Source organism: Buteo buteo, chromosome 20, assembly GCF_964188355.1.
Source record: "Buteo buteo chromosome 20, bButBut1.hap1.1, whole genome shotgun sequence".
Lineage (NCBI taxonomy): Eukaryota > Metazoa > Chordata > Aves > Accipitriformes > Accipitridae > Buteo > Buteo buteo.
Window position 1 is genome coordinate 24,176,380 of NC_134190.1, and position 14,047 is coordinate 24,190,426.

The 14,047-nt window shown below is 39.4% G+C and overlaps 1 protein-coding gene across 2 annotated transcripts in view; it reads left to right on the forward strand.

The window, feature by feature from the left end:
- The window catches only part of RETREG1 (reticulophagy regulator 1), a 69,889-nt gene extending 56,029 nt beyond the window's left edge, over positions 1 to 13,860 (forward strand). For both annotated transcript variants that reach the window (XM_075052388.1, XM_075052389.1), the window contains 5 exons: positions 1,758 to 1,842; positions 3,305 to 3,442; positions 5,278 to 5,342; positions 6,491 to 6,617; positions 9,601 to 13,860. In XM_075052388.1, the coding sequence (XP_074908489.1) occupies positions 1,758 to 1,842; positions 3,305 to 3,442; positions 5,278 to 5,342; positions 6,491 to 6,617; positions 9,601 to 10,112 (927 nt within the window). In that variant the 3' untranslated portion in view covers positions 10,113 to 13,860. The remainder of the gene's footprint in view (positions 1 to 1,757; positions 1,843 to 3,304; positions 3,443 to 5,277; positions 5,343 to 6,490; positions 6,618 to 9,600) is intronic.
- The last annotated feature ends 187 nt before the right edge of the window (positions 13,861 to 14,047 follow it).

The window sequence follows — 14,047 nt, forward strand, 5'->3', positions numbered from 1 at the left end:
TACACATTATGATACATTCAGTCATGAGTTTCTGCTAACTTTTTCCTGTGGAGAATACAGATAGGTCATCAGTGAGCAAAGCTGCTCACGGTAAGGTTTATAGCAATACAGTCCCTTCCCTTACAGCTGCTGGAATGTCACCAGTCATTCCATGGAAAGGAAATTTAAAACATCACAATTTAATAAAAACTTGAAAAAGCAGAGAAAGTATACAGTTCCTAAACATACACAAGGTTTTTTTCCCAAATAACTGTAGTTTTCAGGAATAGCTGCCCCAGTATTACATGATAGAAGAGAAGTTCTCATATTTTATTGTGATAATTTTTCTTCTATACAGATATAGTTGGTGGGTTTGGTTTTTTTACTGGAAAGACTGAGCTGGAGAACCCAGTTCATGAAGAGGCAAGCAAGAGTAAGGTATCTTCATTCCAAACAGGAAGACTATCATTATATAGTTCTAGCCAAAAGTGAAGCAGCTTTCTTTTCCAAAGAAAAATATGAATAATGTAGAAGTATACCATGGTAATAGTAGATTTCACTTTTATATTTCACTTATATATTTCGTATATACAAATACAAATACAATATAAAAGGAGATTAGGTGGCTTTTTCTCCTCTTTCGATCTCAATTAACTTTGCCACAAAATCTTTCCTGAAAACAGGCCCTTCAGAATTGGCAAATAGGAAGTATGTAGTACCACACTCAAATATTAGGAGTTTAGACTGAAAATACAGATGAGCAACAGGTGAAATACATTTAAAAAATGAATAAATTATACAAAAAGAAGTTAGATGTTTAGGATAATAAAGTTATGTTTAAAAGACATAGGTGTATATTGAGGTAAGGAAATGCGGCATCAGTGTACACAGTCCCATAATTTTGTCATGTAGTAACATGACACAGTAACTGTGTGTTAAGATATATCTAATACTGATTTAGAAAAGCTGATTTTGACAGCATGTTTTCCTTTCTTTTTCCTGACCTCATTTTCAAGCCATGTCATTATTTTACTGCTATAACTACAAGCAAATTAGGCACTGATGCTGTGTGCAGAATTTCTTCGAATTAACCATTTTATTGCAATTCAACTCCAAAAGCAAATGGATTCTTTCTGTAAACTTCCAACAGATCGATTCTGTACTCAGCATTGTGCAGTTGTGAAAGATGCACTATATGTCTCAGTCACAGCAGAGGCCAAATCGGAAGTTTCATATTGCAAATTCAGCTCAGTCTTGTCATTAACGGGGATGCTAGAGTAGCCAACAAGCATCGAGAGAATGCTTGCCAGCATAACAGAGAAAACAGTTTCACGAAGCAACACAACGGGAGAGAACTGTGCTTACAGGACAGATTTTTTCCTTTTATAAGCATGCAGCAAGTATGCATTGTAGTATTTCAGTTAGTGATTTGGGTTTTTTCCTGCATGTCAACCATTTAACCTTTTCTTTGTGTAATGAAGGTGAAGTAATATCTAGTAATTTTAGCAAAAACCATGAGCTTGTTAAACCTTTACAGTCAATGAATAAAAATAGCATATTTTTATAACAGAAGAGGGGATACATCCTAATTAGCCAAAATGGACTGTTTGACGCTTATATGCACCTGAAGTGTTAAAGTATTTCCTAATTAAAAAAAATAATAAAAAATTTCAACTGCATTCTAGATTTCATTTAGCATGCAACATTTTTCTTTTGCAAAATGATCTGAATATTTAAATAGTGGAAGTGTTAATGGCCAATTTTAATGTTTTTGCCAGTTTTGCCTACTAGTCTGCAGTGTATGTACATTTTTCACTGTCTTGGGAAGTTACATTCCTGGAGTTGTCCTCTCCTATGTCCTGCGTAAGTATAGTCACTTTTTCAATCATGATTTATGTATGCGATTTGTTCATTGTTTGGTCTCTGTTTAGGGAGGGTTTTTTTTATTTCTTTACATATATATTTACACACACATGCAAGTCTGCAGATGACACCAAGCTGAGCAGTGCGGTTGACACACCTGAGGGATGGGATGCCATCCAGAGGGACCTGGACAAGCTGGAGGAGTGGACCCACGTGAATCTCATGGGGTTCAACAAGGCCAAGTGCAAGGTCCTGCACATGGGCTGGGGCAACCCCCAGTATCAATACGGGCTGGGGGATGAAGGGATTGAGAGCAGCCCTGTGGAGAAGGACTTGGGGGTACCGGTGGATGAAAAGCTGGACATGACCCGGCAATGCGGCTCGCAGCCCAGAAAGCCAACCCTGTCCTGGGCTGCACCCCAAGCCGCGTGGGCAGCAGGTCGAGGGAGGGGATTGTGCCCCTCTGCTCTGCTCTGGTGAGACCCACCTGCAGTCCTGCGTCCAGCTCTGGGGTCCTCAGCACGGGAGAGACATGGACCTGGTGGAGCGGGTCCAGAGGGGGGACACCAAGATGATCAGGGGGCTGGAGCACCTCTCCTGTGAGGACAGGCTGAGGGAGTTGGGGTTGTTCAGCCTGGAGAAGAGAAGGCTCCGGGGAGACCTTACTGAGGCCTTTTGGTACTTAAAGGGGGGTTATGAGAAAGGTGGGGATAAACTTTTTAATAGGTGCTGCAGCGATAGGACAAGGGGTAATGGTTTAAACTAAAAGGACAAAGATTTAGAGTAGGTAGAAGGAAGAAATGTTTTACGATGAGGGTGGTGAAGCACTGGCACAGGTTGCCCAGAGGTGGTGGATGCCCCATCCCTGGAACCATTCCAGGTCAGGCTGGACGGGGCTCTGAGCAACCTGATCTAGTTGAAGATGTCCCTGCTCATTGCAGGGGGGTTGGACCAGATGAACTTTAAAGGTCCCTTCCAATCCAAACCAGTCTGTGATTCTATGAGATATATATACACACATATATACATACATATGTAGGTTCTGACAAGTGCTTTTTGTCACGTGCAAGTCAGCTTACAAGTTTTTCCAGCATGTTGATTCTGGCACAATGTTGCATCGTCATGTTGCTCAAGTAGAGGTATCAAAATCAGACTAAATCAAGACAATGATAAATGTTATAGTGATCATAAATTGTGCCTTACTGGAAGTAAAAAAGGTGTCAACTGATACAAATACAATGGTGTTTTCCGCAACGAGTAGGAACAGCTCCTAGAAACTGGATTTGATGTTAACAGTTTGTCTGACATGGGCATTTCACAATGTGTTTTTATGTAGAACTAATTGTGTTATGTAAAATTAGTAGTTATCTTATGCAAATGCATTGTTTAAGCTTTATTGAGTAACTTCTTATAAAGCAATATTTCAATACAGTTTTTCTCTCTGTCTTCATTTTTATCACAGTATTGTGTGCCTTTTTATGTCCCTTCCTTAAGTGCAATGAATTTGGACAGAAAGTGTGCAACAAAATTAAGACTGTTCTGATGAAACTAGATTTTGGAATAGTGGAATATATCAGCCAGAAGAAGAAAGAGAGATCTGGTGAGTAATTAAGTGTAGTCCCAAGTAATGTATTTTTCTATGCAGAGAAAATTTTATTCACCTTGCAGACAGTTTGGTTTGTGCTGTGAAGCCAATTGTAAAGGTATTTTTTGCTTTGAACCTGGCTACCATTCTTAGCCTTATAAGGAGTGATAATGTATGTCAGATGTCTGGGTATGGTTAAAAAAAAAATATTTCATGGAAGGATACAAGGCAGGACTAATGGTTCTCTTCATACTTGATCAGACATACTGCTTGTAGGTTTTCAGAAAAAAAATTCCCTGTAAGTATGCAATGCTTATCTCTGTTTAGATAAGGCAAACTTACGCAGGAGTCTCACTCAAGAACACAAAATAGGTACATAACAGGATTTTCAGTAAGAGACTGAACTCTGTTCCAGTATCTAAATCTGCCTTGTTTTCACTCCCAACAGCAACAAGAATTTGTTTTCTTCCCCAAATACTCAATAAGCATTTAAGAATTGCAGTAGGATAGTAGCTACAGTTATGAAGGTTTTAGTTAGAAAGGGGAGAAATCAGTTTAAAACAAAATCTCACCTAGCTCACCTGAAATCTTTATAACATTGGAAACTTTTAGATTTTAAGTAATACCGCTATTTCAAGAAAAATATTTATATGAACGATGTTATCTTTAGTTTGGGTTTTGTGTGTGCTACAGTTTTGGTACTTAAACTTTTGTACTGTAGTCACATTACTTGCAGGTAGCCTACCCATCTGAGTTAGTGTTACATCAGTAGATTTCATATCTGCTTTAAAATATGCATTTCTTGTAACTGTTCATCATACAGTGTGCTGTTCTAGACATGATGAGAGAGGAACCATCTGCCTTTTCCCCTTCTCTTACATATAATGCAGTAGTTGTTGGAAATAAGGAATAATGCATTGAAAATTTTTTTTCATGTATTAGTCTGCCTTTTTCTACTTTTAAGTGAAACTGGCAGAGAGAGAGATCAGACTATTTCATGAACTCATAAGCCAGCACTGGGAAAATGGTTGAGGTTAGATTCGCTCTTTCCTGCCTCTCACCCTCTGGTTTAATTTAACCCAGACAAGTACCCTACCTTGCTTCGCCGCTTGGGTTCACCACATGGGTTCACAAACCCTTGTACTGGCACAAGAGAGGAAATAGAAAGTCGCAAAAATAGGCAACCAAGAATAATATGACTGTGTTTTTCAGGTTATATTAGTTTAAAATATTCATGAGGCTATTCTCAAGACAGAGAGGGGAGGTGAAATTTGCGTGTCTCTTCATCTGTAAGGAGCAACATTCTACCAGACTTCAGAAGTTGTTTTGTATGCGTATTTGCATATAAATGTGAATGCAGGGTAGCTGGGTGCAAAGGAGGAGGAGTTTGTGAGCGAAGATTACATGCAAGTATCCAGAAAATGCTTGTTCTCATGTAAAAGTAATGTGCTGGGATAACTACGCTGCCTGTTCCAACAATAAGTTACGACTGTGCGTTGTACCAGCAGTGCAGTTCAAAAGATAAATATATATTGCCGGGGCAGATAACATGATGGTGGGCAACAGACACTTCTGAAGGAAGTGCAACACAGGTAAATAACATCTCTTGGAATGTATTTCAGAGCAACATTCTCTCTCCCACTTCGGCAGCCGCACAATATATTTTGATAAATATATAGCCTCTCAATCAGCCTTGTTTCCCTCACCTTAGTAGCATATTACGTAAATGATGCACTGTGTCCACAGGTGAAAGTTTACTGCACTACGCAAGCTGTGTGACAGAGAACACACACTGAACCTCGAAGTCCGTTGTCATGAGTAGGATAAAAAATATTTTTTTTTTCTTTCAGAAACAGCAAAAACAAAACCCACAGAAGATGACAGTGAATTAGACATATCAGCTCTGTGTCCTAAGGTGACTTTTTTTCAGTCAGCCCTATCTTGCTTTTAAAATCTATATAGATAATGGAGAGTATCTAGACTACTGTCTCTGTTCTTCTGTGGAAGACTTTAACCTGCCCAGGAGGCTGTGTTCCTGAACTAAGCAGTATGTTTTAAAAGTCATTCATAGGCTCCATCTTTAGGCTTATACTAATTAACTTACTGCAGTTGTGACTTCTGGCCTTCAAGGTAATGGTTTCTCTGGCCTACTAAACTAAGAATGTGTTTATTTCATATCGGCTGTAGAATGATTAAACTAGAATTGAATAGCAAAGGTGACTATTTTTATTTGCAACAGTGAAAATGCAGTTAATTTTTATCAAATTAAAATAGAAAAGGGAAATGTTTGTAGAAAACCTACGTAATTTGTCAGATACTTTTGTAATCACTTGTCTGATCATTTTTAATGATAGTGTGAGTCAGTATATTATCTATAAATATGTTTCTAGATATGTATGACAACAGTCTAATGTCTCCTTTCTCTCTTAATATTCTAAATAACTGTATGGCAAAGGATTTTCCATTACAGTCAGAACACTGCTTGATATAAAAAAATTCAGATTTATAGGAATTCTTATGCAGTTTTGATCAGTAGTGTGTAGAGTCTGACTTTGACAGTGATCGCTTTGAAGGTGTTTTTGTAGTCTGAAAAAAAAATTATATCCCATGGGATAAAATTTTGTAGCTGACATAATTAAATATTGTTGGATAAATTCGTAAAGGATAATAATTTTTTTTATTTAGCTAATTTTTTACTGTCTTATGGATAATGGGCTGGTTTTTTGATCCAAGTTTATGCATTTCTTTACATTTATGTGTATTTTGTATTCGCAGGCTCATTCTGCTTTCATTACAGTAGAATGTTACTTTCAGAATGAATAACGGGAATTTTCTATGCTTCTTTAGTATAATACAGCTTTCAGTTACTACAAAGAGGAATGCTTCGCTTCTAAGTATTGTATACTATTATTTTCATGTTTCTACAATTAAAGCTTAAATAGGAGGTGATTTCTATTGCTGTAACATGCAAGAGGCTTCTTTTTCAGTATCTAAGCATTGGCTTCCTGTAGTGTGAATTTTTGGAGTATAAGAATACCATGTATGGGACTTTTTTATGTGTAGGTTAGTCCTGCAGTTGTTGCCAAAGAGCTGTCAGTGTCTGACACAGACGTATCGGAAGTATCTTGGACCGATAACGGGACCTTTAACTTATCCGAGGGGTATTCTCCACAGACAGACACATCTGATGGTATGTAATGGCTTCATCTATTTCATCAATGAGTTGCAATCATGTAAGTTACCTGAAAACAATCAGAGAATTTGAGGACAGAAGTTTTTTGGGTTGGGTTCTCCCCCCCACACCCCCCCAATGAATTTAAAATTAATTTCAGTGTTTTATATAATTTTGGATACATCTTATGTAAGAACTGCTCTCATCTTAAAAATAATAAAGTACATCAGTAAGTAGCTAAATAAATAAGTAGTGGTGGGTAAAACCGAGACATTCAGTAAGTGCCAGATTTAGCTCTCCCTCCCGCCAAACCTTTTAAGCAAGTAAGCCTTTTAAGTTAAGTTAAGCTTACCCAATGCTTTCATGGGTAAGCTATACAAATAAAAGCTGAGGAAGAAAAAGTGAATACTTTGAATTGCTAAACAGCCAATTAAAGAAAGTATTATTAGGTTTTGTGACTAGAATGCTAACAAAGACAGCCAGCAATGAGCCTAAATTAGATGCGAACACTAAGACTAGGAGAAGATTCTCAAGCACTTGTCGTGATCTCAAGCAGATCTTTAAGTTCTTACTTTTTACAGAGCAAGCTTTCAGTTAGCACTTTGCCTGAATAAAGATTAATGACAACAGTAGTTTGGTGTAATCTTATCTGTGGATTTGTTGCTCTGCTCACCTTGCATTTCTCCTCTTCTAGAAAAAGTTCACTGTAAATGACAAGTAGGGTGATATTACTTAACGACATTATGCAGGCCAAATTAATTTATTCTGTTAATATTTCAAGTTGTAAATAGACAGCATTGTACGATCACAGAATCATAAGTTGGAATAAGCCATTGTCATTCATCTCATCTAACAGCCTATTCAAAGCAGGTTCAACTTTATCAAGTTGCTCAGGGCTGTGACCATTTGAATTTTGAGCATTTCCAGTGGCAGAGATTCAGCAACCTCCCCGGACAGCCTTTTTCAATATTTTCCCACCCTCACAATGAAAAAGTTTTTTCTTATAGTGAGTCAAAATTTCCCATGTTCCACCTTGTGTCAATTTACTCTCATCCTTCCACTGCACACTTTTAAGAAGAGTCAGGCCTCATCTTCTCTATACCTTCCCATTAGGTAAAGACAGTTATATGATCCCCCCCCGCCTTTGCTGCCTTCTCTTAAGGCCAAACAAAGCCCATTCTCTCAGCATCTCCTCATATGTCCTGTTCTCCAGCCCCCTAATAACCATGCTGGCCCTCCACAGAACTCACTCCAGTCTTCCATCTGTCTTGTACTGGAGAGGTCAAAACAGGACAAAGTACTCCAAATGGGTGCTCTCAGGTGCTGAATAGAGGGGGGAAATCCCTTCCATTGACTTTCCGACTTCATTTTTGCTAGAATAGCTCAGTATGTGGTTGGCCTTCCTTGCTGCAAGAGCATACCACTGACTTGCTGTCCACAGGTCTTTTTCTTGAACACTGCTTTCTGTCTTGTTGCCCCCAACCTGTAGTGCTGCACAGGTTATTCCATCCCTGATGCAGGACTTCGCATTTGCTTTTGTTTAATTTCATGATGTTCCTTTTCAGCCTGTTCATTTCTCCAGCCTGTTGAGGTCCCTCTGAGGGCACCCTGCCCTCCAGAATATCAAATACACCTGCCCCACACCAGTTCCTTTCTGCCCGTGAACTTGCTGAGAATGCGCTCCATCCTCTCATCCAGGTCATTAACAAAAACATTGAACAGTGTTGGTGTCAGTGCCTTTGAGAGACACCACTAATAACTGGCCTCCAGTTGGACCTTGTATCACTGATCACAGCCCTTTGACCCTGGCAGTCCAGCCAATTTTCCACCCACCTTACAGTTCACTTACCCAGTTCACTCGCCAGTCTGGCCGTAAGGATAATGTGGGAAACAGCGTAAAAGGCCTTGTTAAGTGAAAAATAAACAACATCCACTCTTCTCCCCTACGGAGCATTTCAGCAAATGAGACATACACACAAGTGCAAGACCAGATGGGATGTATCCAAGGACTGGCTCATCTCCTGTCAAAGCTCTGTACATTTGAGCCACCACTCTGCATACAGCACAACCCTTCCTCTTCACCTTCCCAGCCTGTTTTTCCTAAAGAAAATGGAGAAAATGATGTATGAGACATTTTTAGGATTCATTTCCTTAGCCCTTATGAATGCACCTTTTGCTTGTTTTCATAGAAAGTAAGTTCAAACAGATTATTTTTTACCTTCTCATTCTAATACTAGATCAAACTATTCCCTTATGCTCATTTAGGCCTTTTCCACAGGCCATGTACTGTACAGTATGTTGTACACATTTCTAATAACAAATATTATGCCATTAATGCAGCCATTAAAATCTAATATTTTATTTGTTTACATTCTGCTTTTTATCCTCTTGAAAACATGAAACAATCCCAGTCATCCACAGAGTTCCCATTTTCTGTTTCCTATATAACACAAGCACTGGCCAAGACAGGAAAAAGTTATGAATCAAGTCTTTATACGGGTTTTATATTTTTATTTAAACACATAAACATTCCTTTTTTTATTCTACAAGTGTATTAAAAGCTTGTAATGCATTCATACATGGTTACATATTTGTAGTTTATATATATTGTGAAGAAAAAGAGTTGAGAGACCTGTTATCACATTGTAAATTTTAGGACTTTATGTGGTTGGTATATTTAGAACTAGCTGTGCTAAAGATTTGCATGGGTTGTTTCATGTACAGCTAGATACCATTTTAAAAAGATATTTTCCTCAAATAACTTTCTGAGTTAGGTTGACACCAGGTGATTTGTGGTACTAGTTTTACAACCTCAAAACCATTTTATTTTAGATGTCGCACAAAGCTTCTCTGCGTTGAGACTGCAGGAATACTACTAGACTATGGATTAGTAAATGTTTTCAAAGGAACCCTTATGAATTGCATTTTTATATTTGGCTGCTTTTTTGGGAAGCCTTTTGTGTTTGCTTAATACTGTTTCCTTCTGTTAACCCTGTAACAGATTTTGACCGACCTAGTGATCATGAAGAAGCTTTCGCTAGAGATCTTTCAGAATTTCCTTCCTTAGAAAATGGTGCCGGAACAAATGATGACGATGACTCAAGCATCGGTATGCCCATCCAGCAAAAACAAAAAAAAGAACAAACATGTTTCAAGGTGGATCGTGCTTCCAGACAGAGTAAAGAGAGACCGTCCACTGCAGGACTCTCCTTGCCTTTGACCAGTGACCAAACCTTTAATTTAATGAGTGGAATTGCTGGGGATGTCATCGCAGCTGCCGTGTCTGCTGCCATCAAAGACCAGTTGCAGTCCGCACAACAAGCTCCCTCACAGGCAGTGCCCAGTTTGAGCGAGGAGACAGACACAGAGGAGGCTGATGATTTCGAACTGCTTGACCAGTCTGAGCTTGAGCAGATTGAGAAAGAATTGGGACTTTCACAAGGCCAAGAAGCAGAATCCCAGGAAAAGAAAAAATCTTCAGGCTTCCTTTCAAATCTGCTTGGAAGTCATTAACCTGGAAATTGCAGCTGGTAACATAGAAGAAATTAAACATAAAACACACAAAAAAAAATCAAATGCAAAAAAAAAAAAAAAAAAAGGAAAATTCTGAGCTGTAAGCTTTAACTATCCCTTTAGATGTGTTGTAATAACTTCCCTTACGCAGAGTGAATTAACTGGATAAATATCAGCTGATACTGATAGTTTAATGTTTCTGGTAGTTACACCTCAATGTAATAGCATGGAAATGAATTATCTATCCACTTTGGTTGCAGATGAGTGTTGGAGGTCAGTTGTTCAAAAGAGTTGGGGGAGAGGGTTTTTTATCTTTTTGCCAACCATGTATTTTGGGGTCCTGAGCCAAATATTCAACATAGGCAGTTTATTTACTCTTGGTTGCCAACCACGTAATACAATTAATGATGCACACAGCAAGGGTAAGTTACCAGAGGATTGCAATGAGATTAACTAAATCTCACCTCCTTCAGTCATACCGAAAAGTATGAATCCCTGCAGTTAGCATTACGTATAGTGCATCTACTATATATGAAACACATTAACCAGCACAACTCTAGTTTAACTGTGTGTGCAGCACTATCAAAGAACTTGATTTCATACTTAAAACCTTTGAATTATTTTGGATATGGTGATGCATTTCCAAGTTTTTTGCTGTTTTAGGCTTGTAGAGTTGTAAAGTGGCATGCTATTTGACTGACCACCTGCTGTGTTCCTTGGTAGAGTCTGGTCCTTGGCAGTATTGCCCACGTAAAGTCAGCCAACACATTTTTATATTTAAGAGTTAATATGTAAACCAAACAACCTTTCTGGAAGCAGGTGGGGGTAGTTATTGTTTGGAATAGAGGTTAGAGGTAAAAAAAAGAAATAAAGAAAAGGCTTTTTTTAGGTGCCACTTCCTTGATTCAAGATTCTGTGGGCTTTTTTTTTCCCCAGGACAGCTGCCATCACTTGCAACAAAAGTTGTGTTGCAAGCTGAATATTTTAAGACACCTAAAAGTATTCGGTGAGGTCATTTGCTATAGAAGACACTCAGAACCTTCTTCTTGGCCTGCAATTTAAAACAAAAAAGAACTTGTTTAAATTATTTGCCAGTTAAAACTCCACACATGCTGAGTAAGTGGCATGGGATCTTAAGCAGATAACTTATTTAACTTTTTCTAGGGCTTTTTTGTTCACCTGCGACAAAATTGAATTGTCATACCAAGCAATAGTAATCAAAGAAATAGGAAGAAGTAAAGCTAGTTTTTTTAATGTGATGTAAACCATTAGCAAAGTTGAGGGACCATGTCAGCTGCTACTACTCCTTGAGTGATTTTCCATTTGCTGGCATTTGAAGAGGTGAATACTGTCATCCAGGACCCTCAGAAAGTACAGCAACAGATTATAAAAATCTTCCACTAACATATATGTGTAGGTAAACCTGTGTTTAAAGTTAACTCCATTTTATTTTTTTTTCCTTTTGAGGTGAAAAAATAGGCAGATGGCCAAAAAGAGTGTAGCGAAAGGAAAGAGGCTGAGAATTTTTGACACTAGCTTTATCGTTGCTTGTGCTTTTGTGTCAGTAATGCATATTGACTGTGTTTGCTGTCCTTCACCAGTAAAAAAGTGAGCCTGTGCCTTCATTATCAAATCCATTATGAACTAAGTGGATGCTGGATATAGATCCCACAAGATGCAGCTTTTGAAATTACATCTTAACATTAAAAGCGAGTTTCTGGAAATGATTAAAAAAAACATGGCCACATCACTTCCACAGCATTGGTTGCTAAGTTTCCTTTTTAGCTTCCCCCCAGCTTGTCCTTCCCATTTTTTAAAAAACTAAAAGAAGCTTTTGCTGGGAAATCAGTAAGTTTAAAGGCCATTTAAATTTCTCAGATGAGTTAAAAGCCTCACTTCCTTGCTGCATGTTTACAACAATCTATACAGTTAGAAGAGTGCAACTTCCAAGTTGCCAGTAAAACTTTGTAGGACACCCAAAAAAACATGTGCTCCCTTGTACAGGAGTACTGGTGCCAGGAGGGGAAACAGGCTACAGGACAGGGAGAGGCGGGAGGGAGGGAGCAGTCCTTCACAGGCTTTTCGGGAGCAGATTGATGGGACGGACTAGCTGGCTGTCAATGGTGGCATTACAACAGCATGCACTTTATTGTTGTTTTATGAAGAATACTTGTGGTTATAAAAGTACGTAACACAGGGGCACTCTTCTAGAATAATAGATTAGATCAAGAAGGAGAAGCAGTTGGAGGAGTTTATTGGACTTTTTGTAAATGATCCATTTTCTGGTTTCAAGATAGAACAATAGACTGATTTTTCTCCAGTACGAGTCTCAATTTACACCACCACCACCACCACCACCCCCGAAAGAAAAACAAAGTAAAACTTGAGCAAGCAAATCATTAAAGTTTAGGGGCATAATGGCTTATCTGAGTGTCTTTAGAATTTTATTTTTCTGTTCTTGTGGTAGTCGATTACATTCAAGCCCCTAAATGCTGTGTAATGGGAAGGAAGTAATTCTGTAGCATTTAATATTCTTCCTCAGGTAGTGGAAAGATGCTTAATTTTCTGCAGGAAATTACCTCTTCCCTCCCAAAAAACTGCATGTAAGAAACACTTTGCTTGGACACAATACATTCCACTGCCAGCAGTTTGACAGCAAAACACAAAGAAAACGTTTCTCTCCTTTGTGAGATCCCATCCACACTGCCTTTAGTTGGAAGTCCCTCGAGAAACCTTCATTTTGCTGTATTCTAGCAGCAGCCACAAAATAGCAGTTCCTTAAAAATTCCTGTCACAATGGTCCACCGCGTCTTTCCTACCGAGCACTGTCGTCACCTTCCCATCTTCCAAAACTGAGTACACAGACAGGAAGAAAGGCAAGCGAGTATGAGGTAGCACGTAGCTTTGAAACGTGCATTTTGTTCCCTGGAAAACCTGCCTGCGTGCAATTTCCAGTCAAAAGGCAACACAGCGTGGAGGGCGAGATCGGAGAGCGTGGATGGGTGAGCGAGTGCCATGGGGTAACACAGGGTATGATCTTGCTGTGGGATCGCTTCTGCCCGCATTATTGTCTGGTGTGCTCTTACCTGGCAGTAAACGGAGGATGCCGTGTATTTTTGCAGCCACGTGGTTAAAGCATTCGCCCTCCCTCATCTTGCAGTGGCTTTTTCACGCGTCCCTGCTGAAGAAAACAGCGTGTGTTAGGACAGGGTCTGTCAGTCCTTCGGAAGATTGCCCCTTGCGTCAGTACATCCGAGTGACGGGCAGAGTGATGGCCATTTGATGGGTGGCCTTAGGGGTGTCAAATCTGGTGTGAAAGTGCCCATTTTCAGCACACGGGGCTTTTTCCATGTGTCTGTGCTACACACCGAACTTACCATTCTTAAGTTTGTCCGTGGAAAAAAAATACTCTATGCAGAGGAGGGGAAATAATGTTAACCCAAAGTAATAGGAACCGAAGAAATCCTCGTTTCACTTGGGTTTTGTTCGTTTTGCACTTTTCCCAGGCTGTCTAAGCTTTCTGAACAAATTCCCCACAGTCTCCACGTCTGTTCTCAGCGCGCGAGCGGCCTGGCAGTCTGTCACCACCGCCTCCCCGGGCAACCAGAAACTGGAAACTTACAAAAATGTCTTTATTTAAAATATTTTGCAGCACTTTACCTAGCCTGATTACTATTTTGTAAACATGGAATTATTCTATTGATTGTTTGTAAAACCATTTAATAAATATGTGTTAGTTTTTACCTTTCATCGTAGCCAACGGCGTGTTTGTTCCCAAAACAAACGCACGCGCACCCCACACCCCCCCGACACCAAAACCGAGCGCCTGTCAGCGGGGTTTGGCCGTCGCCGTGTTTTATTCCCGACATTAACCCGCCGTGGGCTGCCCCCACCCTGACCCTCGCTCTGAGCCCTCAGCCCCACAGCCCGCCATT